The sequence below is a fragment of the Lytechinus variegatus genome, chromosome 15 (assembly GCF_018143015.1).
Source record: "Lytechinus variegatus isolate NC3 chromosome 15, Lvar_3.0, whole genome shotgun sequence".
In the NCBI taxonomy this organism is placed as follows: Eukaryota; Metazoa; Echinodermata; class Echinoidea; order Temnopleuroida; family Toxopneustidae; genus Lytechinus; species Lytechinus variegatus.
The window spans coordinates 25,380,473-25,407,829 of record NC_054754.1 but is presented as its reverse complement, the minus strand read 5'-3'; the positions used below and the strand labels follow the sequence as shown (position 1 = coordinate 25,407,829).

The window sequence follows — 27,357 nt, the reverse complement described above, 5'->3', positions numbered from 1 at the left end:
TACATAAACAGGTGGAAATGCGTGCAATATAAAACCCTATATTACCATCATTATTCTACATACGTGTGAGATCCACAGGATCACTTATGCCATTAATAAATGTAAATTTCTAATAATTATCAATCTTTCAGGATTGTGCATTTTGTGGAGAAGCAAACTAAGGATTTTCGACACTTTATTAATCTACGATATTCTCACAATCTACAATGTATTTGGTTTTCATATTTCCTTTGTATATATATTTCTGAAATGAAAGCCATTATCAAATTCAAATGCACTGATTAAAATAATGTCAAAATACTACAAAAAAGATAAATATTGAAATTAATCATCAATTAACATCAAATAAACATATCACAATCTCATATAATTCATAAAGTCAAAATCAGAACAAAATGCCCATAAGTTAAAATACCCACAATAAATTTCAAATCAATGAAACAATATATGTACTCTTCAATTAGTATATTTAAAATGTTGTTTGTACAAATACAAACAGTCCAAAAAATCTACTTTTGTACAATTGTTTTTTTTTTACAATAAAGACACATACAAAATATATCATTACATATATATTTCAATTCTGAGTTTCTTAATCATCCCAGACCTGGCAAATCCAATTGCAGAATAAACGGATTTATGATAATTCAGATTGGGTGGAATTCAAAAAGGTGGTTTAAATCTAGACTATGAACTATTTAGCTTCACTTATAATGATCTTGTGATCCCTGGTAATATATGTGTTTGAAAAAATGCACTAGATATATACCAGTTGCCATGGTTTCAACCATGGACTAACACAGATTTAGGCAAATTAATTCCATCAAACTTGCATTAGTCCATAGACAATACCATGGCAACAAGTACAAACCTTGCTTATATAAAAACACACACTTATTTACTAGGAGTCATTAGATTATTTCAAGTGCATATCTTAATGAAAGTAAATGTACCTACATGTAAGAAACAAACTTTTAAAAGTCCATGGTCTACATTTAAAACACATACCGGGAGTAAATTCTACCAATTAGCCCATATTCTCAAAAGACACTAAAAAACCATGGACTATGCAGATTTTTTGTTAATTATGACACTGATTTCATCGCATATACTAAGAAAAGTTAAATCATAAAAGCGCGCTTTCAGCAAAGGATGCCTAATTGAAGTGTGATGATAAATGAAATCTGCACGAACCATGATTTTGCATCATGGCACACATGAAACCTTTTTTTGAGAAAATGGACCATTGATCCTAGCAATAGACCCATAATTAAGGTAAGATTAAATCTTTGATGGATTAGCTTGACAACAGAGGGGTAAGGCAGTTTCATGGAAATTTTGCAATACATTAAAAGGGTCCTTTCATTGATATTAAATTATTAAACAATTTTACCAAAAGCACCTGCGGTATAATTGCAAACTGTTGAGAATAGTATCCCTGCGTGCTGATCTTGATTAACAGCATTCTGAGTCAAGCACACAAGCTATGAAGCAACGCACACAGGTTAAAGGTCATATACCTTGTAATGCAGATCGCACAATCTTGAATGAGTCAGTTTCCTTGATGATGATCGACGATGTTGGTGTAATCATCTATTTCTAGGATATAATTGAAGCCAGTTACCAAGGTCAAGTGTCAAAGGTCATAAGCACTGCATTCCAGATCACACAATCTAATTCAGTAATGATTATATCACCTTTTAAAGGATGAAATTAAATTGATTGAAGACCAAATGGGTATAGCACATGTGGTATTCAAATTTCTGAGATGTAGAATAAGTTTGTCATGCACTTGAACCGTGAAGCAAATTTCACGTGGAGAGGGTGAAAAATCCTTTCATCATTACAAGTGATTTGTTTCCTTCATCAATATTATGGGCAATTCCATGGAAAATGTTCACTTTAGAGAAAAAATGAAGGTTCAGATTTCACTTAAGCAGTCAAATTTTCTTAAAAAGTAATCTATAAAGTCTCAATTTCCAATAGAAAAATCGCAATATTGATAAAATTTTGTAGTTTTTTCCATCATCAAAAAAAATAGAATAGTAAATTGCAAAATGTAAAAAATGTGGCTATTTTTAAACAATTCATCGTTCCTGTCTCTACTAAAAGCAAACAAGGTCCCAGAGGTCTCTTTTAACTTTTGAATAGTTGATTAATGTTTAAATCAACAGAAAATAACCGTTCAATTTTATGCCATTCATCAGTTTTAGAGAAATCTGTCTTCAGATTTGTGTGATTTCTTTACCATAATCTGTGTCATGTCCGTTACGTTTTTCACTTAAAGTTTTCACAAATTACAGGAAATTTGTCTAAAGGTACTGCAGATTCAGATTCTATGTTAGAATTAAACCCCCTACCAAGTGTAGCAATCATTTTCCCTTACCACTTCTCATTTTCATAAAAATGGCGTAACGGACATGACAAATGGCGTAACGGACATGACGCCTTATATATGGCAAATGGCAGCAATCACAAAAACAAAATATTAGGCTCAGTGTCACAGACTGAGGTCAGTCTCAATTGTTTGAGGATAGCTGAATGTAATATTTCCTAGAATCTGCATGTCATTCAAGCTATTTTTAGAAGTTGGTGAATGATGAAAGTTCAGCTCTTGTTCTGGTAGATTTTTCTGAGAATTAACGGTACGCCACATAATATTATTGCAGGATAAGATGCAGCTAGATACTCAGATCACAATCTGCATCATTTGTGAATGAAAAAACATTTGATTATCTTTAGGTTTTTGCACTGACAGTTTGGAGCATGATAAAACTCTAATTTGTGAATTCATGATCATTGATGATATTACTTCAAAGTATCCAACTTTCACCAACCTCTACATGTACTTCTTCAGTGATGGCATGGGCTCACATTTAAAAGCAAGTTTGTATTCGGATATCTGTGTTACATGATGTAGCTCTATGAATCCATGAATCTACAGTGGCATTTCTTTGCAGTATCACAAAGCAAAGGGGCCGTGGAAAGAATGTGGCGCGATCAATAAATTATGTCATCATAGTATTTTGGTTAGCCATAATCACGATTTGAGTGATGTATCTTTAATTGTACACAAGCAGCAAGGACAATACAACGAAATTAGATACAGCCACATTTGTCAGCAATCAAGATCGTAAGATTCAGAACATTTAAGATTTGATGAAAGGATGATTATACTCAGGATGATAGTTATTTTGAATGAAAAAAAATCTCAGTATAGTATCCCTAAATTAGACCTCAAAATAGCCAATCTGGAATAAAATTATTGGAAATGGTTTTTCAACTGATTTGAGTAGGTATGGGTGTCAACATTTACCAAAAAAAAGTTAGGAGGAATACGGGTTGGGGAAAGTGTTTTTTTTCAAGGTCAAAGGTCAATGACCTTTTCATATATACCGTATAATGATATCTCTGAGATGGAAAGGCGCAGGTTGGTGATAATGGTGTCAAAATGCACAAATTTTTACCAGAATATCAAATAAAATAAAATTAAGTACCTAGCATGCACATTCACCGATGAAATTCAAGGTCAAAGCCTTTCAAAGGTCAATGACCTTTTTTACATTATATACCATACTGTATAATGGTATCTCTGAGATGATAAGGTACAGGCTAGTGATCATGGTGTCAAAATGTACAGATTCTTACAAGAAGGTAAAATAGAATGAATGTGAGTACCTAGAATGGATATTCACCAATAAAATTCAAGGTCAAAGCTTTCAAAAGGTCAATGACCTTTTTACATTATATATATCATACTGTATAATGGTATCTCTGAGATGAAAAGGCACAGGTTGGTGATCATGGTGTCAAAATGCACAGATTCTGATCAGAAGATCAAATAAAATAAAATTAAGGACATAGAATGCATATTCACCCATAAAATTTAAGGCCAAAGGTCAATGACTTTTTATACATTATATACCATATTATATACTGGTATCTCGAAGATAAAACGGCGCAGGTTGGTGTTCTTGGTGTCAGAATACACAGATTCTTACAGGAAGATCAAATAAAATGAAATTAAGTATCGACAATGCACATTCACCCTTAAAATTCAAAGACAAAGGTCAGTGTCCTTTTTGACATTAGATAATAATAATGGTATCTCTGAGATAAAACACCGCAGGTTAGTGATCTTGGTGCCAAAATGCAAAGATTTGTACAAGAATCTTCTGAAAATGGGTGGGATAGGTCTAACTCTCATGTCACAGCTAGCATCATCTGAGAGCATTTCCAAACAGCAGAGGGATGATGATGAAGTGAAGGCCATCATTAGAGCTGCATGTATATCAACTTCAACAAAGATGAATTCCCGTATTATTATTAATTACCTCTCATTGCGAGCTGCCAGAATCTCTTGAGATGCTAATGTTGCAGGACAAAACTTCATATCTGCTCTCTGCCGTACGTCACCCATGATGCTATTTCTACTAGGTATCAGTTTGTACAAGGATCATTATTTGGTCCAGAATAACTTGAGTGTTATCATGCACAAATCAGGCATATGATATGATAATGAAATTCAATAGGAGGTAATAGCTTAAAAGTACACATCCATTGACCTAACAAAACTCCTACAGCACCACGTCCAGTTCTTGAGAATCAAGCTATGCAACATATCAGTAATAATAAAGACCCTGGTCTGATATCCCTTGACACAAAGGTTATTAGGCTTTCATTGAATGGGTCAGATATATCAAAGTCCTGAAAATGTCAGAAGGTTTTCAAAAGTTTAATTACTCTTTGCTGAAGTTGAGACACTTAACTTCATTTACTATGACAAAAGCTGCAGCTCTAATGATTGCCTTATTTTAATTCTTCATCATTGCCCCTGGCTATATGAAAATGTTCTTAGATGATGCATGCTATTAGGGTTAGGCCTATCCTTTCCATTTACAGATTAAGTTATAGTTTATAGTATTGATTGTAGCAATTGAGGTTAGTGACCTATTGCTAAGAAAAATTAGTAAATGCTGCTACTTTAGACAACTTCACCATTTTAGATCATATCATACATGATTTTTTGTATACTTTTGGCAATGCATTACTACAATATATATTAAAAAGTGCTATTTGATATCGATTTCACCTCGAACTTGTATTTTGACGTCATCATTGGTCAAGGAATCAACTATTAAATTTGTGTTCATTTTCCATGCAGGTCAGTCTTTTTCCCATAAGAATCACTATATACAATGAAGTTATCAAGTTATCGACCTATTTACTTAAATTCCCTGACGTTATTGATATAGTTGATTGACTTCTAACGGTCTAACCCTTAAATATATTTTCCATGGCCGCCATTATTTATCCTTATTTCAGAGTGAAATTATTAAACATCCAAGTTTTCATAACAAGTATCTTTCTTTCTATAATTCACAAATAAAATGTGAATATTATATTTATGAATTACTATCTTTTTTTTGTGGGGGGGGGGGAATCATGCATGGATGTATAAATATTTATTAACTTTTGACCTTTGACACTGGACTCTGATTAATTTGTGCCTTTTCATCTTCTTGCAAAAATTGTTTTTTTACACCAAATCACCAACCTGCGACTTTTCATCTCAGAGATACCATTATACCGTATATAATGTAAAAAGGTCATTGACCTTTGAAAGGCTTTGACATTGAATTTCATTGGTAAATGAGCATTATAGGTACCTTATTTGATTTTGTTTGATCTTCTTGTAAGAATCTGTGAATTTTTGACACCAAGATCACCAACCTGCACCTTTTCATCTCAGAGATACCATTGTACCGTATATGGTATATAATGTAAAAGGGTCATTGACCTTTGAAATGCTTTGGTCTTGGATTTCTTTGGTGAATAAACATTGTGGGTACTTGATTTGATCTTCGTGTAAAAATCTGTGCATTTTGACACCAAGATCACCGACCTGTGCCTTTTCATCTCAGATATACCATTATACCGTATATGGTATATATTTTTAAAAAGGTCGATGACCTTTGAAAGGCTTTGACCTTGAATGTTTTTGGTTAATGTGCATTCTTGGGACTTAATTTTATTTTATTTGATTTTATTTTATTTGATCTTCTTGTAAGAATCTGTGCATTTTGACACCATGATCACCAACTTGTAGTATTTTATCTGGGAGATACCATGATACAGTATATTTAAAAAGGTCATTGACCTTTGACCTTGAAAAAAAGCACTTTCCCCAACCCGTATTCTTCCTAACTTTTTTTGGTAAATGTTGACACCCATACCTACTCAAATCAGTCAAAAAACCATTTCCAATAATTTCATTCCAGATGGTTACTAATTATGGGATACTAAGTAGCTATTTACAAATATTCCGATTACCTTTAGACTCATACATAATCGATAATGAAAGACTGGTTTCCAGGTACTGCTATTTAATTTTTATTAAAATACTTTTTAATACCATTTTTTTAATCTTAAAACTGACATTAATACTGGTACATGTTCTTTATCATACAATACATTCCATAATATGTTCTTCTTGGATTTATACAGGTCTGGTACATTTTGTTTTCTTCTCACAAAAAATGAGATTTGGTCTTCTCAGTGTGCAGTAGTGGTATGATAAACATTGTATTCAATATAAAATTATCACTTAGGCTATAGCTATTAAATTAATGATACCTGCTAATAATATCTACATATTTTTCTTTAGAGTGTTAGTAAAGGTACTTTGCTGTTACATAATTACATTCATTATTCATATTTCTTTCATTTTCAAACTAAGAAGTGCAAATGATGTTCACTTCGTAAGGGTGTCATGTCCGTTACACTAGTATGTTATCAACTATTAGGGCATGAATAAAAAATAATCTTTTCTATCAAATTTTTCTCCTTTAATTAGGTGTGGTGGATGGTAGTAACTGGAAAATACTCATTAACTGTTGTTAACCAGTGTAAAATAAAATTTTCTAAATATTTTTTTGTTTTATAAATATTGTACAAAAAGACCCCCTCTCAAATTGCAAAATAATAGGAGATATTACAGATTACCAGTTATGATATGTGTCTCTAACCTCTAGCCTTAACATGTAAACAATTAGACTTGTACCATATCTTGTAATAAAATAATTATATTCGCTTACAAAAAGTGGACGAAACTGTCATGTCCGTAACGCTTCGTGTGTCATGTCCGTTACGCTACATTTTGAGCTAGGAATACAGAATGCACTGCAAAACTGTTGTTAAATACCATTTTATGGATAGAGCATGATCTTACGGTTAAATTAACACCAACGTCAGGTGCATGCAATCTAAGAATTCACAGGAATTTTGATAAGCAATAGGAGGTAAAAATGCTTCGTCCATTTCGTGTCATGTCCGTTACGCTCACAAAGAGTGCAATTTCTCTGCAACTTTTCAACGAAACGATTTGAAATTTCATGTGTATGTAACTGATACTTAAATGTGTCTGATAAGCTTAGTAACAATTTTCAAAAGACTGCTAATTCTACTGTATAAACCTTTGAATTACAAAAATTTGTCTGAATGTCATGTCCGTTACGCTGGAATTGACCATATGTAGTTTCACTTCATCAATGATGATGTCAATGAAATCATCCGTTCTTTATTAATAACTATGAGCATTATAAAAGGGAGTTATACACGTCAAGTGCTAAGGAGAAAAGTCCTTTTGGGTTTGCAGGTCACACGCTCTATTTCATTTATTCAAATGATGATGTCATCATGGGATTGCTAGGAGGCGCTGTTGCTGTCATGGGGTATTTCCAACCCGAGTGCTTGGACTATCCAGGGATCACACTTTGATCCTTCCCTGAACTCATCCTTCGTTAGCTTTCCATCTCGGTGCTAGAGCAACAACAAAAAAAAAATATGAGAATGAGAGAAAAATGAAAGTAATAAACTATTTTCATAGGCCTGTATTCTGAAGTCAGGTTTAACTTAGACCAGGTCTAACTTTGTGCTAAAATGATGGGGAACCAAAAATTTAAAAAATTCTGTTTATATTGTATGTCTCTTATTTTTATTATTTTGTTTTCATAATGAAGACAAATACTTCAGTTATCATTCCCAGAAAATTCTGAACAATTTGAGTATCAAATGAGTTAATAAAATGGATGTGTACTGTTGGGGCTTTGTGCGCCAATTAGCTCTCCATAGTTATAACAACAACTATAATTTGATTTGAATAAAACGAGAAAACTCCAACAAGAATAACACTGAAAATTTCATCAAAATCAGATGTAAAATAAGAAAGTTATGACAATTTAAAATTTTGCATAATTTCACAAAACAGTTATATTCACATCCTGGTCGATGTGCAAATGAGGGAACTGATGAGATCACTCACTCACTATTTCTTTGGTATTTTATTATATGAAATATGAAATATTCCAGTTTTCTCCCCATTGTCCTGTGAAACAAAAAATTATTCCTCCCTGAACATGTGGTATTAACATTGTTTTAGCAATTTATGGTTCAATCAAGTTGGTCCCTATTGTCAAATTTGTAAAAATTGAAATATTGTATAATTCAAACAATATAATACAAAAGAAATAGTGAGTAAGGGATATCATTATCTCTCTCATTTGCATGACACCGAGTTGTGCATATAAGTGTTTTGTGAAAATAAGGGAAACTTTGCATTGTCGTACCTGGTAACTTTCTTATTTCACATCCAATTTTGATATTTTCACCGTTGTGCTTAGTGTTTGATTTTTCTCTATTTATAAAAATCTACAATTTTCTGGGGTGGACTTAAAGATGAGTCCCTCCGTTTGCAAAGGCTGGGAAACCTTATGACACAGTGTAAACGTCCAGTAGGCGGAAAGGGCAATTATAAGTGAGTTGAAAATATATTTCCAGCCTGGAAGAATAATCAATAGAGGAAATGTTTGTTCTGCACTCAATCTCTACAAAAACGTGAGATCTAGTAGTCATAACCAAACAATACATAGATAACAAGTTTGTACTCCCTGGTAAAGTAGTAAGCTGTGCTTTGTGGAAATATATACATATATCCCGGGGGGCCACTTCCATTCACAAGTGGATACCATGCGCGACCATGGGGTCTCGAAAAGCACCCTAAACACGTAATTTCCATATTCTGAAAATTCACTCCTTAACAAGTATTGGCGTGTGAAACCCTACCCTTAACAAGTATTAGAAACAAAACGATACTCTTGGCATATATTCCCTGAAATGAACCCCTAAACAAGTACAGGAATGTTTTATTGTTACGGGTCCTTCAGTCGTCGGCTTTACTTTATTTGGTTTAGTACGACCCCACCTTCTACACCTCGCGCAAATCGGACTCTAAACACGAAGTGTTAGGGCAAAAAGGACATCCTTTATAAAACATTTTAATTTTGTTTTATCATCCCCGAAAATTCGACCCTAAACACGTAATTTTCCTAGCGAAATAGATACCCTTTTTTCATTATTTGTGTGTTTTTGACACCCTTATCACGTTACGTACGTAACGTGCCCTATCGTGAAAAAGACATCCTTTTTACGTGTTTTTTGGTCGCGCATGGTATCCACTCGTCAATGTAAGTGGCCCCCGGGACATATATATCAATATATAGAACATTCATAAGCTGCTTATGAAGAGAAGGTTTCAATATGGATGAAAATAAAAAATTACAAGAGAGAGAGAGATATGTGCTTTGATATTGCAAAGAGAAAAGAGAGAAGGAGAAATGCGTCACTTGATGACTCCTCCCCCGGCACATACTATACAAGGTATTACAAGACAAAACAAGCATGCAAGAGTGTCACTGAGGCGAGCACATAATATGCACATCTCTAACACAGAAAATTGAGTTATTGGTCAAGCAAGAAAATTAGAAGGTGGCGTCCTTCTGACCTTCTGCCCTCAAAATCAATAGAATTGCTAGGATCTATGCTAGTGTCATACACACCAAATCATATGAGCCTAGGTTAAGTTAAACTGAAGGTATCGCGTTTACAAGGAAAAGTTAACGGACGGACGAAAAGACGGACGAAGAGCGTGATACCATAATACGTCCCGTCGAGACGGACATATAAAAAGAGAAAGAGAGGGGGGAAAAAAGAGACATTGAGAGAACCACCCCCCAGCTGAAAATGCTATGCCAGGCATGCTACGCCAGGTATGCGTCTGGTATCATACCTTCCTACAATGATTCATGTATCATCCCTAAAAATGAATCTTGAAATGTACTTCCCCGTTCATTTAAAAATTGGGATAGATATGTGTGGATCACAGTCCAACCAAACATTGAAAATCATACACAGCCCTTTAATGGTTAAACAGATTAACACAATGACTGTCATGATCACCCAAGTGTAATTCCTCACTTCTAAGGTTAGTATACCTTACATGTAAATCAAAGGCTTCCAAGGGACCTTTAAACCAGAGGCTTTCTGATGAATTGAGCATCTATAGATTTCGCAAGGCCAGTAGAACCACTAGAGGGTTGGGGTTATTTTTTTCTAGAGCAACGGTGATTTCATAGTATTACAGCAAAGTGCAATCTTGTGAAGGCTTCTACATGTCTAGCTGGTGCTCCATCAGCTAGAGCATTTCTTTGATCTCCGAGTTTTAGAAAAAAACCTGGCCAGTCAAAGTGCATTCAGAACATTTTCACTGCGTGTCCATTTCTTGGCATATTTATAATGATAGTCCATACATATAGGTTTTTAATGAATTCTTCTCATCAGTACAACATTAAAACAGGATTTGAATTTTAAAACATTACGATTACATTTTAGGCCATCAGGGTATTTTTGCTCAGCGATGTATGGAGGCTCCAGAACAAGAGAAATGTATTGACAAGTGCCCTTCTTGACAAAGAAATACTAAGAAGTCTGCTGAATAACTGGTAATTCTGGGTGAACGATACATAAGCAATTTTTAGTCAGCTCTGTATCAAGGTATAATCTGCTGAGCCAGTTTTTCGACAAAGACTTCTCAATTGTTCTCTGTCATTTGATGGGCATGTGACAATACATCACTCCTATTCTTGAATCCTCCATGCGACACTGAGTGAAAACTTCAGAAAAAAAACCAGCAACAACTTCTAGACAAATCAACACTTTGTAATTCCCCACAATCTAGGGGAGTGTTTTATCAACATTTTTGTCCAACAAGTCGTCAGATCTGGCAACTTTCCTTGAATTTGATTGGCTGAGAAGAACTATCACCATGGTAACTGCTGGATAAGAAGGAATTGTCACATAAAACGTCCAACAAGTCTTTCCATGAAACGCTCTCCTGAATTCCCTCTTGACCATTTGAAAAACGGCATGTAAACAGTTTCAAACCTACATTAGCATCCACCCGTATATAAGAATGACCTGTTCATTAAGACCACGTTTGGAATTTGAATAATTTTCCCTTAAGAAATGTAAATAAAGACCACCACAGCCCCATTTCATAAAGCATAGCGACTGATCTTGGAACTGATTTTTTTTAAATTTACACATTGCTCAATGCAATCAATCTTAGAAATTAGCCCCATTATCAATCACTTAGCTTTACAGGACCCTGGTAACAATTAATCTGCGAGCACGGACTCATATTTGACACTTTATCCAATAACAGGTCTAGAGTAAAGACTAGATGCCAAAGGCTCTGTCTGTGTCAAATAAGAGCCAGCCACAGTACATAGTGAATCTAGTCTCACTGCTTCAGACTCTGCATCATGCACTACCAGAATTGTGAAAAACAATGGGTCTGTGCCTGCAGACTAGGTACCAATGTTTTTGTTGTTTCTTGTCAACATGCGGTGGTATGTATTACACTGTATACATGTTTCACTGTACATCATCAATACTTACTCTATCCATTTGTGTGAATATCTTATGCACTCTCTTCTCTGGTGTATCTTCATCAGGGGGGAGATCTACCATTTTGCCCTGGAGAAAAAAAAATTAACATAATTTAAATAAAATCAAAATTGATGTAAATTTACTGCAAAAAACAGGATAATCTGTAAGCTGATGCAAATTGCCTTTTCTCCCTTGAATTTTGCTATAATTGCCTATTTGCCTCATGCTTTTCATATTAAGTTGTTTTCCTGGATCATGTGTGAGCAGTGGAGGTAGTGGATTTAGGTGAGGATATTTGCCTTGCAAATGCCCTCCTAAAAATAGTCACCCTTTTTAAGTGCTGACCTTTTAAAGTTTTCAATATGCTGGTATGAATTTCAAGCATCGCAGTGGCAAAAAGGGGTAAGAAACATATGTGCAAACTATTCATGACCAAAGTTTGAGAAAACATTAGGGGAGTTCAAAAACACATGTATATAAAGGCCTGGTCACACCACCCGAGCGTTGTTGGAGCGGTCGTGGAGCGGAGAGAAAAAAATCATCACCGCTCGCTACCGTTCACCATTTTTGATTTCGATTGTTTGTTTTCGATTTTTTCCCCCAATTTTGTGAGCGAAATTCGACTCTCTTACCTTCCGCTCCACGACCGCTCCAACAACGCTCGGGCGGTGTGACCAGGCCTTAAATCTCAAACTAGAAATTATCACAAGTGGTACAAACTACTCTCCACTTGAAAGCCCTATAGTTGTAGTAATTGCAACTTTAAAAATAGTATCTATCTTATCTTTTATCCAATATTTTGTTCAAACTTTTCACCAATTGGTTCTGTAATTCTTCTTCATATTATTATTATTTGTACTGGATTGATCATTTTACAAATATTATATATTTAAAAACATGAATTTGCCTTCCTGTCTGATGATATTATTGAGCCATCCTGTGCTTGAAAGATAATATTTATCAAACTAATGTTGCCAATTTAAGGAAGATTAAAATCTCTACATTCAGATCATAACAAAATTCAGTACCTCATACACAATGTATACTTACAACCATCTTGTATATTGCTTCTACTATGTGTAGCATCTCTTCTTTAGTGATGAAACCATCGTTATCTAAGTCATATAAATCAAAAGCCCCTTTGTGGTAAAAGAGAATGGATGAATAATGTTTACTAAATACAGAATATATCACTTACAAGTGAAATTAATCAATTATTATGCAATACATTACACTGTTAAAAAAAACCCGATTTTACAGAAAAATAAAAGATTTTGCAGAAAGCAATACCAGAATCATTCTTTAAATTCATGAAACAGGAATTTTTCTGCAATTTAACAGAACAGGTCTGTTAGAAAAAGGGGAAAAGAGTGTTTTATTTAAGGAAATTTGTAAGATTACACACACCAAATACCAATTTCCTGTAAGATTACGCAATCTGGTAAGATTACAGGTGTTCTCGAGACTCTGCTGCAGGAACTTCTTTTAGTTTAAGGATAAATTTTCTAACAGTGTAGCATCACTACAATTTCAAGTTAGACATACAGAGTGGTTATTTATGAGTATATATTTGTATGCATTTTGGTTCGAACTACACATACTTCATCTTTTCATCATCAGTATCATTTATTGTTCACCAAAACAACCAACTGTATTGTGTTATTATGCTAGGAGAAGTACAACAAACGCTATAGAATCTATTATCCATCTGTGTTTTTGGACCATAGGAGCAAGGCGCATACATTCGTAATTCCGAAGCTTCGTAATTCCGAAGGTTCGGTTATTCCGAAGGTTCGTATTTCCGAAGGTTCGTAATTCCGAAGGTTCGTAATTCCGAAGGTTCGTCAATCCGAAAACGCAATAAGGTTCGTAATTCCGAAGGTTCGTCAATCCGAAAACGAAATAAGGTTCGTAATTCCGAAGGTTCGTTAATCCGAAAACGAAATAGGGTTCGTAATTCCGAAGGTTCGTTAATCCGAAAACAAAATGAGGTTCGTAATTCCGAAGGTTCGTCAATCCGAAAACGAAATAAGGTTCGTTAATCCGAAAACGAAATAAGGTTCGTTAATCCGAAAACGAAATAAGGTTCGTTAATCCGAAAACGAAATAAGGTTCGTAATTCCGAAGGTTCGTTAATCCGAAAACGAAATAAGGTTCGTTAATCCGAAAATTAAATAAGGTTCGTATTTCCGAAAATGAAAAATTATTCATTTTGGTAACAAAAACGGTGTTGTCATTACAAGATTACACGATATTATGCAATGACGATCGATGATACATGCATGTGTTGTGGCCAAAAGCATGTATTTCATTAATAGGCGCCCTGATCAAGCATAGGCTAATTTCGATTTTATCTGAGCAATTGCTGCCTAAGCAAATGGTTTAAAGATGCAGGGGATCAAGTGTGTTGGTCGCGTGCGAGTAACCTCTAGATAATAGGATTTGTATTGGAGGGGATGTCATTTTTAATAACAGCTTCTGCTGGTAATAAAAATAATACTATAATAATAATCCTTGTGAGATGTTGAAAGCGCGAATCGCAAGCTCAAACTAGTAGACATTTCATGTAACAAGACGTGAACTTAAACATTCTGAGCAGAAAGATGAGATGTGTATCTTTCTAAAGAATTACCTCGAGGGCGAGCTGTAATTTGTTTATATAGTGACATAAGTAATCTTTTAAGGACTGCATTTAGTAACTCATGAATAGAATATACTAGTATATCTCACGAAATAATGAGAGCGCGAACCGCAAGCTTGAAATTTGTGACATTCCACCTGAAAACTGGACATTTTACATTTTTTGTAACCAGAAATAGAATGAGTTCCTCAATAAACAATACTTGATGCGAGCGAGAAACGTGAGCCAAAATTTTCCGATTTTCAACCTGAAAACTGGACATTCTAAGCATTCTTGTCAACAGTAATTGACCAAAAAGGCAAATTTTACATCTTCAGATTTGATTTCTTTCCCCCCAACCCACCGCTTGCTCGCTACGCTCGCAGAAATGAAACGTAAATATATAATTTATCAATCAGTGATCACTTAAATTTTTTTTTGCTCAATTCAATTACTACAAAACACACAACCTCTTTACACAGATGATATAATCTCATGGTGAAAATATACGTTTGCACCAAATTGCCCCTATTGGTCCCTTTTTTGGCTTTGCCCCCCCCCCCCAAGGAATTATATTCCGCTGCCACTGGTTGAAACACGCATCGTCTTCATGGCTAACTGCAAAAAATTCTTCAAATGTCCCCTTTAGATCAGGTCAGAGCTTATATATTTAAAATTTCTGTTTGCGACCTTGCTCGCAGTTATTATCTAAAGTTAGTTACATAGGCATTTCGTTTTGAAGATCACAAACATATTGCCTATCATATTAAAAAAATATATAGCTCGCGCTCGCATTATTTAAAAAGGGTTTATCATGTTATTACATATTTACTTTATTTTATAAGTATAAAGCTAATTATTGACTGTTATAGGACTACCCTTTCAAAGAAACAAACAAAAATCAACTTTAAGCTGCCGATCGAGGAAAATGTGGCTGAAAAAAATATTGCCCCCCCCCCCCTATTTGACGAAAGTTGGATCCGCCGGGAGGGAGGCAGGGGGCACTTGCACCCCCAAAATGAAATAAAAAACAGGGAAATGAATATTTTCCAAAATGAGAAAGTTCCTTTTTCAAAAATAAATATGCGGTTTTTCGTGTTTTCTCGAAATTAAATATACTCTTTTTAAAGTATACAAGTTAAGTTTTCAGGCTGGAATATTGCAAATTTTCAGCTTGCGCTTCGCACTCTCATTCGATTGGTGAAATATGCATCCTAAAGAGGTCACTAAATGCTTTCTTTAACAGGTTCCTTTTCTGGTCAGTATGTTTAAGCTGCGTTTTGCGCTCGTGTTAATTTTTTAGTTAGATGCACATCTTTTTAATGACAGCAGAAATCTGCTCGGATTTTTAAAAACCTATTTTCATTTTTTATTGAAATACCCTAAAGTTTTAGCTTGTGATTCACGCTCGCAACACCTCGCAATTGTGCCATTTTAAGAATAATTGACCCCCAAAAACGTTTTACAACTTCACCTTTGAATTTATTTTACCAAGCCGCTCGCTCATTACACCTTCTCCCGAAAAATAAAGCCTAAATATACGTTTTGCCATAAAAAGAAATCACTTTAAAAAAAGGTTTTTCTCTACTTAATCACTATCAAACACAATGACTTCAAGCAGATGATAATCTTTAGGGGAAAATATCACCAAAGTGTCCATTTTGACGTATGAGTTTCATTTTTTGGCTTTACCCCCCAAACGAAAATTCGTTCGGCCGCCCTTGCCTTCCCATCCTCATAACAATTGAACGGCAACAGTGTCCCCGCCCCCTTGCCTCTGCTTTCCCGGTTTTCATTTTTCGGATTAACGAACCTTATTTTGTTTTCGGATTAACGAACCTTATTTCGTTTTCGGATTAACGAACCTTATTTCGTTTTCGGATTAACGAACCTTATTTCGTTTTCGGATTAACGAACCTTCGGAAAAAACCTTATTTTGTTTTCGGATTAACGAACCTTCGGAACAACGAACCTTATTTCGTTTTCGGATTAACGAACCTTCGGAACAACGAACCTTATTTCGTTTTCGGATTAACGAACCTTCGGAACAACGAACCTTATTTCGTTTTCGGATTATCGAACCTTCGGAACAACGAACCTTATTTCGTTTTCGGATTATCGAACCTTCGGAATAACGAACCGTCGGAATAACGCCACAAATGTTCGGATTAACGAACCCTTTTTCGTTTTCGGATTAACGAACATCGAGGTATAGGCAATTTACGTGTTTCGGAAATACGAACCTTCGGAATAAAGAACCTTCGGAATTACGAAGCTTCGGAATTACGAAGTGTAACCGGAGCAAGGTACTACCAATCCCCTGATGTGGTCAAGGTGTATGTGTCACCCTTCGTCAATATCATAGACACAATATCAACTACAATCTTACCCTGTCGATTAAACAAAATGCAAATATTAACGACAGAGACTTTTTATTAACAAATCTATTAATAATAAACACAGTGACACACCTAATTCAAAGCTGCATGGATCCGCAAACTAGTTTCATTGGGATCAATTAATCCTTACTTAGAATCTAATCTCATTTTCAACATGTATTATTTCCAGATACATGTATGCCTGGTGAGACTGCAATCTTTTTTATTTTCATTTTCATAAAAATAACTTTAAGTTTTTAATATACTCTAAGCCTTTGTAAAGCACACTTATCAATTGCACATATTTTGAAAAAAAAATGAATAGTTTGCAACTTTAACATATAAAAGATGAATTCATTTTCATCACTCTTGAATATTCTTCTTACATTCAGTCACTTTTGGAACCGCCACTAGCAATGCAGGTAACTGCGTGCCTGGATAAGATTTCACACATGTCCATCAGATTTCATTGTATTACATGAACATGTACAATCAGGGGGATAAATACTCAAGGGAAATGATGTGTTTCTGACTATGAATATACAATGAATAAGGAGAGTGGTTAAAATGCATTTGTGATCGAAACAATATTTTCCACTTCACCAATTGACCATACATTTAAACATCAAATGAGACATACTGTATACTCAGGAATTATACAAGGCATCACAAGAGATAGCTCTCCAATAAACATTGCCAAATAAATTCTTGATTCTTCACAATCAAAAGACAACTTTGTGCAGGACAAGTAAAAATAGAAGAAAAAAAGGATTGGAATCTTATGGTACATGTATTCATATCATTCAACAGTACAAGTGAGGGAAACAGAAGTCATCATGTCCCAATTTTTATTTTTTTTTTTTTTTTACTAATCACGCCTTGATTTTCACCCAATCAGAAGCAAGAAGTACGTTTGAATTATCAAGCTGCACATCCTTTTCTGATTGAAAAGAGGCACTCTTACTTCCAAATCTAGCTTTATTTGAAAAAAAAAGAAACATAACATTTAAGCCAAATCTTCAATTAAACAAGGTAATTTTCTTTGAATTAAAGGAACTACAAATTTCTTGATTATATAAGCGCCCCTAACCATTCTCAGTTTAAACAATAAATCGTATATAGGGCACCACAGAAATTATAAATGGCGAGTTCATAATTGATATGATTTCACAAGCAATAACTATGATGTTTTAGCTGAATTATTCATGAGTATTTTTCCACCCCATTTACATGTACAACATGGTGATAACAGAGTATTTTGATCTGATAAAGTAACTTGCTGTTGTTGTTGTTGTTATTATTTTGAATAGGCAAACTAGTCGGTTTTGACTATTGTTGCCTTATAAATATGCTTTTCTTTTTTTTCAAAATATGATAATTTCTTTTTTCAAATTATGTCAGTTTGAAAAGTAAAAGAAAGAAAGGAAAGAAAAGTTCTCAGGAAATTGTGCAAGACCAACCTCTCCTGCCCTGTATTAGTACGTTATCCTGACAAGCCCGCTCGAGGTGCATTTCGAGGGCGTCTCAGGAGTACAAAAAAATTGTATTCCCTATGTCTCTCAAACGTGAGCAGGGGGCGCTCTATCCAATACCTCGTAGAACTTGATTTAAATTCCGCAGGTGCAAATTTATGTCAAATCGATCGGAACCATATCAACATTATCATTTTTTTAAAAAGCGAAAACATTTATAGTAGAGTAAATACTGACATTCAAGGGCCATGTGATAAAGTGAAAGTGACAATAAAGTTAAACACATAGATTAATTTGGTGAAAACATCATAAAAAATTACCCCCGAAAAATATGTATAATTATATACACTTTGCTCAGCAAGGTATTATGGTCACGAAAATAATAATTTGCTAAAGTTTAGTTCTCTCTACTCTTGACTACACCCTGTTATGATGGTTGCCATCCTGGCAGCCAATTTGAAATCTATGAGTCCTTTTGAAATATCTGATTAGAGCACTTTGTGTCTTAAGTGTGAGATTCTCCACTTTACGTTCCGCATCAGGGATATTGTTAACATTTAATTCAGCAAGTAATAGGGCTAGTTGAATAATAAATTTAGGGCAAACATATAAGAAATGGTATATCGTTTCTCTTTCATTACAAAATTCACACAATCCAGTCGTGTGTCTTCCCTTCTTAAAAAGGAAGTCATTTAAACCCAAACCTCCCAAACGTAATCTGTGGATCATTTTTTCACCACTTTTATCTGTGCAGAGATAATCAAAGGGAGTTTTTTCGGAGACAGCTTTCTGGTATTTTTTTAATTCTGAAGTTGACTTGTCCCATCTCTTCTGCCATTCCTTTCTTGCAAGGACTCTTACAATCTTTTTTGTTTCTTGGATATTCAAACCATTATTGATCTCTATTTCTTGTTTTAGGGCTGCCTTTGCATAGAAGTCAGCCGTTTCGTTTCCACTAACCCCACAGTGAGATGGAATCCACTCTATGCAAATTAATATACCTTTATATTTTAGACAAGTAGCGGTAATTATGATTTCTCTAACGAAATTATCCTCATTGTTTTCCTTCACCGCTTCAATAGCACTCAAAGAATCGGTAAAAATTACCACTTTATTATAAACGTTCAAATTTTCCAACCACTGCAGTGCCAAGACAATGGCGACCAATTCCGATCTATACGATTTTATAACTACTTCCCCACTTTGTTCCCACTAGTCTTTTCATTATATTTATTTTCTTTTTTGCTCTTGTTACAATCATATTTATATGTGGTCTCCATGTTAACTTTCTATCCAGTAATACTCCTAAAAATGGATGTTCGTCCTTTTGTGGTAAGGGGACCTCATCTAATTCAATCTGTACACATTTTTTAGTGTTACTAAAAAGCAAAGTAACAGATTTATCTTTAGAAAGGGTAAAACCCCATCTGTTGAACCACTCATTTAGGATATTCACATAGGTTTGTACTTTTCTTTTTAGAAAATCAATGTTTTTTCCACTTTTCCATATAACACAGTCGTCTGCGTATATAGAAATACTGACAGATTCATCCATTGGTATGTCCGACAACATTAAATTGAAAAGGACGGGACTTAGGGAACTACCCTGCGGTAGCCCTTCATCTATGTCCTGTATACCTGAAAGGTACTTATTTGCCCGGACCTGGAAAGAGCGCCCGCTTAAATAGTTCCATAAGAACTTAACTATGTTGCCTTGGAAACCAAGTTTATTAAGTTTATATATCAAGCCTTCCTTCCATAGTCTATCATAAGCCTTCTCCATGTCAAAGAAAACGGCCAGGGTATGTTCTTTATTCCCAATACTTTTTTGAATGTCATTTTCAAGTTGAGTTATATTGTCCTTAGTGCTTCTTGCCTTTCTAAAAGCACTGTGGCAAGATGGCAACAAACTATGTTTTTCCGTAAACCATACCATTCTTTCTTTGATGATTTTCTCAATTATTTTAATGAAACAGTCATTAAGAGCGATAGGCCTGTAGGAAGAAACGTCTGTAGCTTCCTTATGTGGTTTCAATATTGGGACTATGACGCAATGCTTACACTGGAGGGGAACAATTCCTGTTTCCCATATGTTATTGATTATAGCTAACATTATACCTTTCCCTTTGTGTGAGAGATTTTTATATACTTCATACCCAACGCCATCTTTACCTGGAGAAGACTCTTTACATTTTTTAAAAGATATACTCAATTCGTACATGGTAAAGGGTTCATTAAGGACACAACAACCCTTAGCATCACCAAAAGATGATATGATATCCTCACATTTTTTAGCAATATCTATTTGTTCAGGGGTAAAAACTTTGCCCTTAAAACTATCGTTTATGTTTTTAAAGTGGTTGGCGAAGGTATCCACAACGTCATTGCCAGTAACAACGGAACTATTCTCTCTCATGAGAACAATGTTTTTCCTGGGCGAAATACCATCATTATGTTAGCATTCATAATTCAAAATGCATAACAAATGTACAGTGTACCCGCATGTTTTATTATGCACCTGTTGTAGTTTTGATGGGTGATCATAATGCCATAAATTATGAAAAATGCATTTTGCATAGAACACAGTTTTCCAGGTCAGAATCAGATAATAGAATTATTAGCAGAATACAATTATCAGCGGTGAGTTTCACAAAATAGATATATATTCGTTTTACTGGATTTGAATATGGCAGGCCACAGAGGCCAGTCACAGCATTTATAACAAAATGTACTTGTTTTTGCCTGTTTACAAAATAAAGTGCTTCAAAATTTTTGAAAATAAATGTAATGAATCAGGCCTAAATGATAGTAACCATTAATATGAATGGCTGGCTTGTCACTGTTCAAATTCTGTCGAGCTTCATGTTTATTTATGTCCGGCTTGCCATAGTACAGTTCAATTTCTGCCAAGCAACACTAAGAGGAACAAGCGTGATATGAATGACTGGCTTGCCATATTAAAGTTCAAATTCTTTTGAGCTTCATTTATTAAAGTTAACTGATAATACAGATAGCTCGCCTGCCATAAAACATTTCAAATTCTGTCGAGCTTCCTTCATCATTGTGAAACACCCCCTCACATGCTCATAGAAATATGATTGAATGAAAAGGATGCGGTATCTACTTACAATCTAACTTCTCGTCTAACGTCCCCCTTGATGTCACTGATAGCGCACAAATGAATTCCTGGAAAGAAATAGTTCCATCCTGGAGAAAAGACATAATGGGGAAGAAATTATTACAGATGAGAGGACATGAGAAGAATACAAGATAAAAGTCAACCCACAATCCGATTTAGTTTGTCATCGAGTAAAGCCTATCTCTGGGGTCAATTGTGGCTTTGTGTTTTCAAGCAAGATGGGACTGAGTCACATACTTTAAAGTGGATGTTAAACCCCAACAAAAAGTCAATTTTTCATAATAATATAATAGAAAAATCAAACAAGCATAATGCTGAGAATTTAATTAAAAAAAATTATGTTAAAAAAAACAACTTATGATATTTGTAGCTTTCTCTTATTTCTAATAGCAAAGCAGTTATATCAAATATGAAAAAAAAACATTTCAATATGAGCAAGCTGGTCAGATCAAGCATTCACTTCCGGTATTTTCTTTTGTAGTTTGTTGCAATAATTATGCACAATATTCCATTTTTTCAGATTTGAAAATAAAGGGGAGTCTTCATTGATATCATGATATAACACTGACAATTCCACATCTTCAGGGAGGAATTATACTTTGTTTCACATTGTATTGAAGAACATTTCCCTATTATAGAAATCAGGCAATATCATCAGTCTCCCCATTAAACTGTTCTATGAAATAAGCAACCTTTTTTCAAACATATATAACCTTATCATTTTACATTAAATTTTGATTTTATTTTAAAAATTGACATTATGCTTGTTTGATTACTCTCCTTTCATTAATTAATATGAACTTTTTGTGAGGTTGTACTTCGCTATTGAAATGCAAAATATTAAGCAACAATATCAAGAATACTTCAAATGAATACAATGTTGTCCCTTTCCCCTTAAAAATAGTGAATTTGTGTCTTTGACGTTAATTGACAAGTAGGAGAAATAGTACTTTAGTAGGGATATTTTTATTATGGAATTGCCCTGCTGTCATCACCTCCAATTTTTTTAAAAAATCTTGTTCTCTACCATGTCTTCGCATTCCATCCCTATCTTTCTCATCTTATCCCCCCCCCTTTCCTGCTAATTGTATATCTTTCACTGAATTCTTCTTATCTACAGCTGCATTCTATAATCCCTTTCATAAACCCAATTATGCGGCTAATAGCAGCATAATTTGGTCGTAATATTGGAGGAAGACAAGAGTAATCTATGGAAGCTTAAAAGTGCCACCGAGATGTTGAGATAATTATCTCGGGAAGTCGACATCTTGATAGCAAAAGATAAGATGACGAGATCCCAGATCTCATCATGTCGACATCTTTTAGAAGAGATGATGAGATGACAAGATCCCGGATCTCATCATGTCAACATCTTTTAGAAGAGATGATGAGATGACAAGATCCCAGATCTCATCATGTCAACATCTTCTGGAAGAGATGATGAGATGACAAGATCCCGGATCTCATCATGTCGACATCTTTTAGAAGAGATGATGAGATGACAAGATCCCGGATCTCATCATGTCAACATCTTTTAGAAGAGATGATGAGATGACAAGATCCCAGATCTCATCATGTCAACATCTTCTGGAAGAGATGATGAGATGACAAGATCCCGGATTTCATCATGTTGACATCTTTTAGAAGAGATGTTGAGATGACAAGATCCCGGATCTCATCATGTCAACATCTTTTAGAAGAGATGTTGAGATGACAAGATCCCGGATCTCATCATGTCAACATCTTTTAGAAGAGATGATGACATGACAAGATCCAGGATCTCATCATGTCAACATCTTGTAGAAGAGATGATCAGATGACAAGATCTTCGATCCATGATCATGTCATCTAATCATCTCTTCTTAAAGATGTAGACATGACGAGATCCAAGATCTTGTCATCTCATCATCTCTTCTACAAGATGTCAACATGATGAGATCCGGGATCTTGTCATCTCAACATCTCTTCTACAAGATGTCAACATGATGAGATCCAGGATCTTGTCATCTCATCATCTCTTCTTAAAGATGTTGACATGATGAGATCCGGGATCTTGTCATCTCATCATCTCTTCTACAAGATGTCAACATGATGAGATCCCGGATCTTGTCATCTCATCATCTCTTCTTAAAGATGTTGACATGATGAGATCCGGGATCTTGTCATCTCATCATCTCTTCTACAAGATGTCAACATGATGAGATCCGGGATCTTGTCATCTCATCATCTCTTCTACAAGATGTCAACATGATGAGATCCGGGATCTTGTCATCTCATCATCTCTTCTAAAATATGTCGACATGATGAGACCTGGGATCTCATCATCTTATCTTTTGCTATCAAGATGTCGACTTCCCGAGATAATTATCTCAACATCTCGGTGGCACTTTTAAGCTTCCATAGTAATCCGCATTATTTTGATGCTGCTATTATCCGCATAATAGCAGCATCGGGACAAGATTTTGAGTTTATGAACGCATTTCCAAATAATGCAGATAATTGCCATGGTGCGGTCACAATTAAGGTCACCCTTTTCCAACACAACCGCATCGGAGGGGGCGTGTCCAGTTGTCATGACGATTATCCGCCTTTTTCAGGACGAGCGCTCGTAAAATTAATGCGGCTTATTTCAGAGTTTGTGAACGCAATTTTTATTGAATTATCCACATTACTCTTATTGGAGGATAGGTTTATGAAAAGGGTATTGTCTCATCAATCTATCTTAAGGTTTGGATTTTTTTCTCTCTCTCTCTAATAATTAATCAGCTGTTTGTCTGTCTGCCCCCCTTGTTATAGGTGCTTTCAGACTGACTAGGAAAACGGGGAATACTAGGTCATTACATCGGTGCAAGAACGCCCATAGCAGAGTGCATATGTGCACTGCATTACTGCAACAATGCAGAGGCGAAATTGTTATGCTAAGGGCCTTCTTGCACCAACATGATGAGGTATTCTATGATCAGGAAATTTATTGATGAGATACAAGATTTTATTTTTAATTCTAACATCCCCCCTCATTCTTCACCACCCCCCCCCGCCCTCTCTCTCTCTCTATCTCATTGTCTGTCTGTCTGATTATTTCAGAAAATCAGTCATTCGCACCCCATCCCTCTCTCTCTACTTTTCTTTTCTTTCCATAATTACAGCCACCAATTCTTGCTTATTATCTCCAGGTTGTTATGGTTTTCATTATGATTTCTATTTCTAGAGACATTTGGATTTCGCATCATCCACTGTGAGCATTTATCATCGGATGCATCAGATCCTACCACACATCCATCGAAAGCAAAAGAAAGTACATTGCACTGCATGGCTCGAAACTATATACAGCCCCACTCCTTCACATCGGTGTAATGTTTGAGGACAGAGTATCCCATCTGGATGACATAGTCAAGGAGCATTAAAAAAATACATATCCCTCGCTCTCACCAGGATCTCTGAAGCAATGTTGTCAGTTAAGCGCCCGAGAGGCACAACAAACTAACATGTATCACTTGAACAAAGACTTGATACCTTCTCACTCTCACAACTTGTAATTGTACAAATGGTACTATCTCAAGTTTTCAGGCACTGCGATTCTGTGATGTAGTCTTAAAAACATAATCCCCTAAACCTAAGCCATTCCTCAATATCACACAATTATGGGTAAATAATGATTTTTCTCCAAGTCGTATTTGGGCCCTACCACCTCTGCCCCCACCATGACAGAATGAAATCAGCGCTTGACGATGTCACATTCCATTCAGTCCCCGTTCCATGATGTCCGTAGGTAATGAGAAATGTAAACCAGCCAAGGAGTCATCTGGCAAATACAACTTCATTAACAAATGACAACTTAAAGATAAAGTTGAAGGCTATTCAAGCCATTTGCATTGAGAAGGACAATATGTAGATCTAGCTATTGGTGCGTGTTGTTTGAAGATGGTTTATTATTGATATAAGCAATTGATTTATTTCTCTGATTCTCCCTCCTGAGCTAAGCCAATACCCATTATTCCCAGTAAACAAAATAACAAAGTTATTGAATTTTGAAGCTTAGCAATATGTTGTGAAAACGGATATATGCATGCCATCATGAATATTCATTAGTTTGGTTGATGATGTCACGTACCTACTTTCCTTGTTCTCACGTTTTGAGATCTGGAGAAAACGTGGTGAGCGAAGAACAGATATACAGACTCATCCCCGACTAATTGCTGCAAATCTGTTTGACAGAGCCACAGTTCTGGGGAGCCTTGCGCAAAGCAATTTGTCAACGATTTTTCACTCTGTACTGTTAAAAGCTACTGATATCCTTGCACGTGATTGGTTGAGGGAGCAGAGTTCTCAGTGTTTTTTCCTTTGTGATACACTCTCCTTGTGCCCCATGAAGTAGCAAGATTCCTCCCAACCTTTGCTATTTACTTACATAATACAAATCAGATCGGAACGGATATTGTGATGCAGTAATGATCAAAATTATAAGATTGGGGGAAACATTGGTTGTTACATTGCGCAAGATACATGTACATGTAATGATCAGTGATCTGGGTAACTCTATGACCAAGTTTCAATAAAATTTAGTTACAAAATTACATATAAAAAAGAATTCACAAAAGTTTATGTTTTACATCAGTATGCTCATGGACTTGAATAATAGGTTGATGGTATGCAATTTGTTTGCTATGCAGGCATGACAAAAATCAGAATCTTAAGTTTAAATATATAATACTTCAAAAATTATAATCATTTTCTATTGCTAATAACCAAAATTTGGAGTGACCCATGATCTAATGCACTACCCTGCAAATAATCATGCGATGCATTAGAAAAGGGTCATGTTTTTATAAAAATATTACCTTAAAAAAATATTTCTTTTGTATTTTGGTTAAATATTTGTATATTCTTGGTAAAGTGCTAGTGATAATAGATATAGTGAAACTGTTACAACATCAGCTCTCTAATTTTCATATATCGTAAAAGCTGTGCATATAACTGTTTTGCGAAAATAAGTTTTGAAATAACTTTTAAATGTGATAACTGGGCTTTGTGGCGTGCGCCTGTATTAAGCTATAATCCAATAAGCTATGTGGGGAAGTTAAAAATTGACGGTTGAGTGCTGGTTACATCTTTCAGAAGGTGACGTTAAAGGTCAGTCCCAGACGTAAATGATCATATCTGATTGATTTCTGCTTATCTAACTCATTTTAATGGAGAAGCAGTCTTCCCCTTCCGGTGTGTATAGATCCAAAAAGCATTATTTGTTTTCAAAGTTCAAATTGATTGGCAGATCGAATTAAAGATTATATTCATAATACAAATTAAAACAAAAAATGTTACCTTATTTGCGTCAAACACATTGAAAACGAATCCTGCTAACTTGGATGGGTCCCCGAAGGGGAAGAACTGTTGGTATATCTTCTGGAATTCCTGGAAATCAGTGATGAATATAGAAAGAAGGGAAAACACTTTTTAAAAATCAATAACTTTGACACCTGAGCAAACACAGACTAAAGGTAAATTAGTTATTCAGCGTCTTACTTTATCTGAAGATGAAAACATGCAATCTTCTGCAACATCAGAAGGAGAATGTACCAAGGGTTCAGGTAGGTAAAAACATTTCAAGTTCTTTGAAATAATCGGAGATCAAAGGATGATAGATAGGATTACATGTATACAATAATAGCCAACATTATCATAAATCAATGGGGATTTTTTCTTTTGCTCTAGAAAACACCTTTTTTCCATCCATATATAAGTTTCAATAATGTTAACTCATGTAGGGAGGGCCATGAACAGCAGTGGAAATCCACCGAATTTCATGAGAGTAAAAGAGAAAATATTTGGGCTATACAATGGTCATTTAATGCACCCATGCATGCCTACACGTACGTCTGTCTGTCCGTCTTTCTGAGTGCCAAACTTTGCAAAACATCATTCATTAACCTTTCATTATCCACTTCAATTGTAAGTTCATCTCTA

The 27,357-nt window shown here is 35.1% G+C and overlaps 1 protein-coding gene across 2 annotated transcripts in view; it reads right to left on the bottom strand.

Annotated features, from left to right (window-relative positions):
- Positions 1-7,454: 7,454 nt before the first annotated feature.
- Positions 7,455-27,357, bottom strand: part of LOC121428370 (calcium-binding protein NCS-1-like) — a 61,534-nt gene continuing 41,631 nt past the window's right edge. For both annotated transcript variants that reach the window (XM_041624954.1, XM_041624953.1), the window contains exons 4-8: positions 26,716-26,805; positions 21,386-21,464; positions 12,838-12,926; positions 11,797-11,874; positions 7,455-7,821 (exon numbers count right to left, since the gene is read on the bottom strand). In XM_041624954.1, coding sequence (XP_041480888.1) covers positions 7,708-7,821; positions 11,797-11,874; positions 12,838-12,926; positions 21,386-21,464; positions 26,716-26,805 — 450 coding nt within the window. In that variant the 3' untranslated portion in view covers positions 7,455-7,707. The remainder of the gene's footprint in view (positions 7,822-11,796; positions 11,875-12,837; positions 12,927-21,385; positions 21,465-26,715; positions 26,806-27,357) is intronic.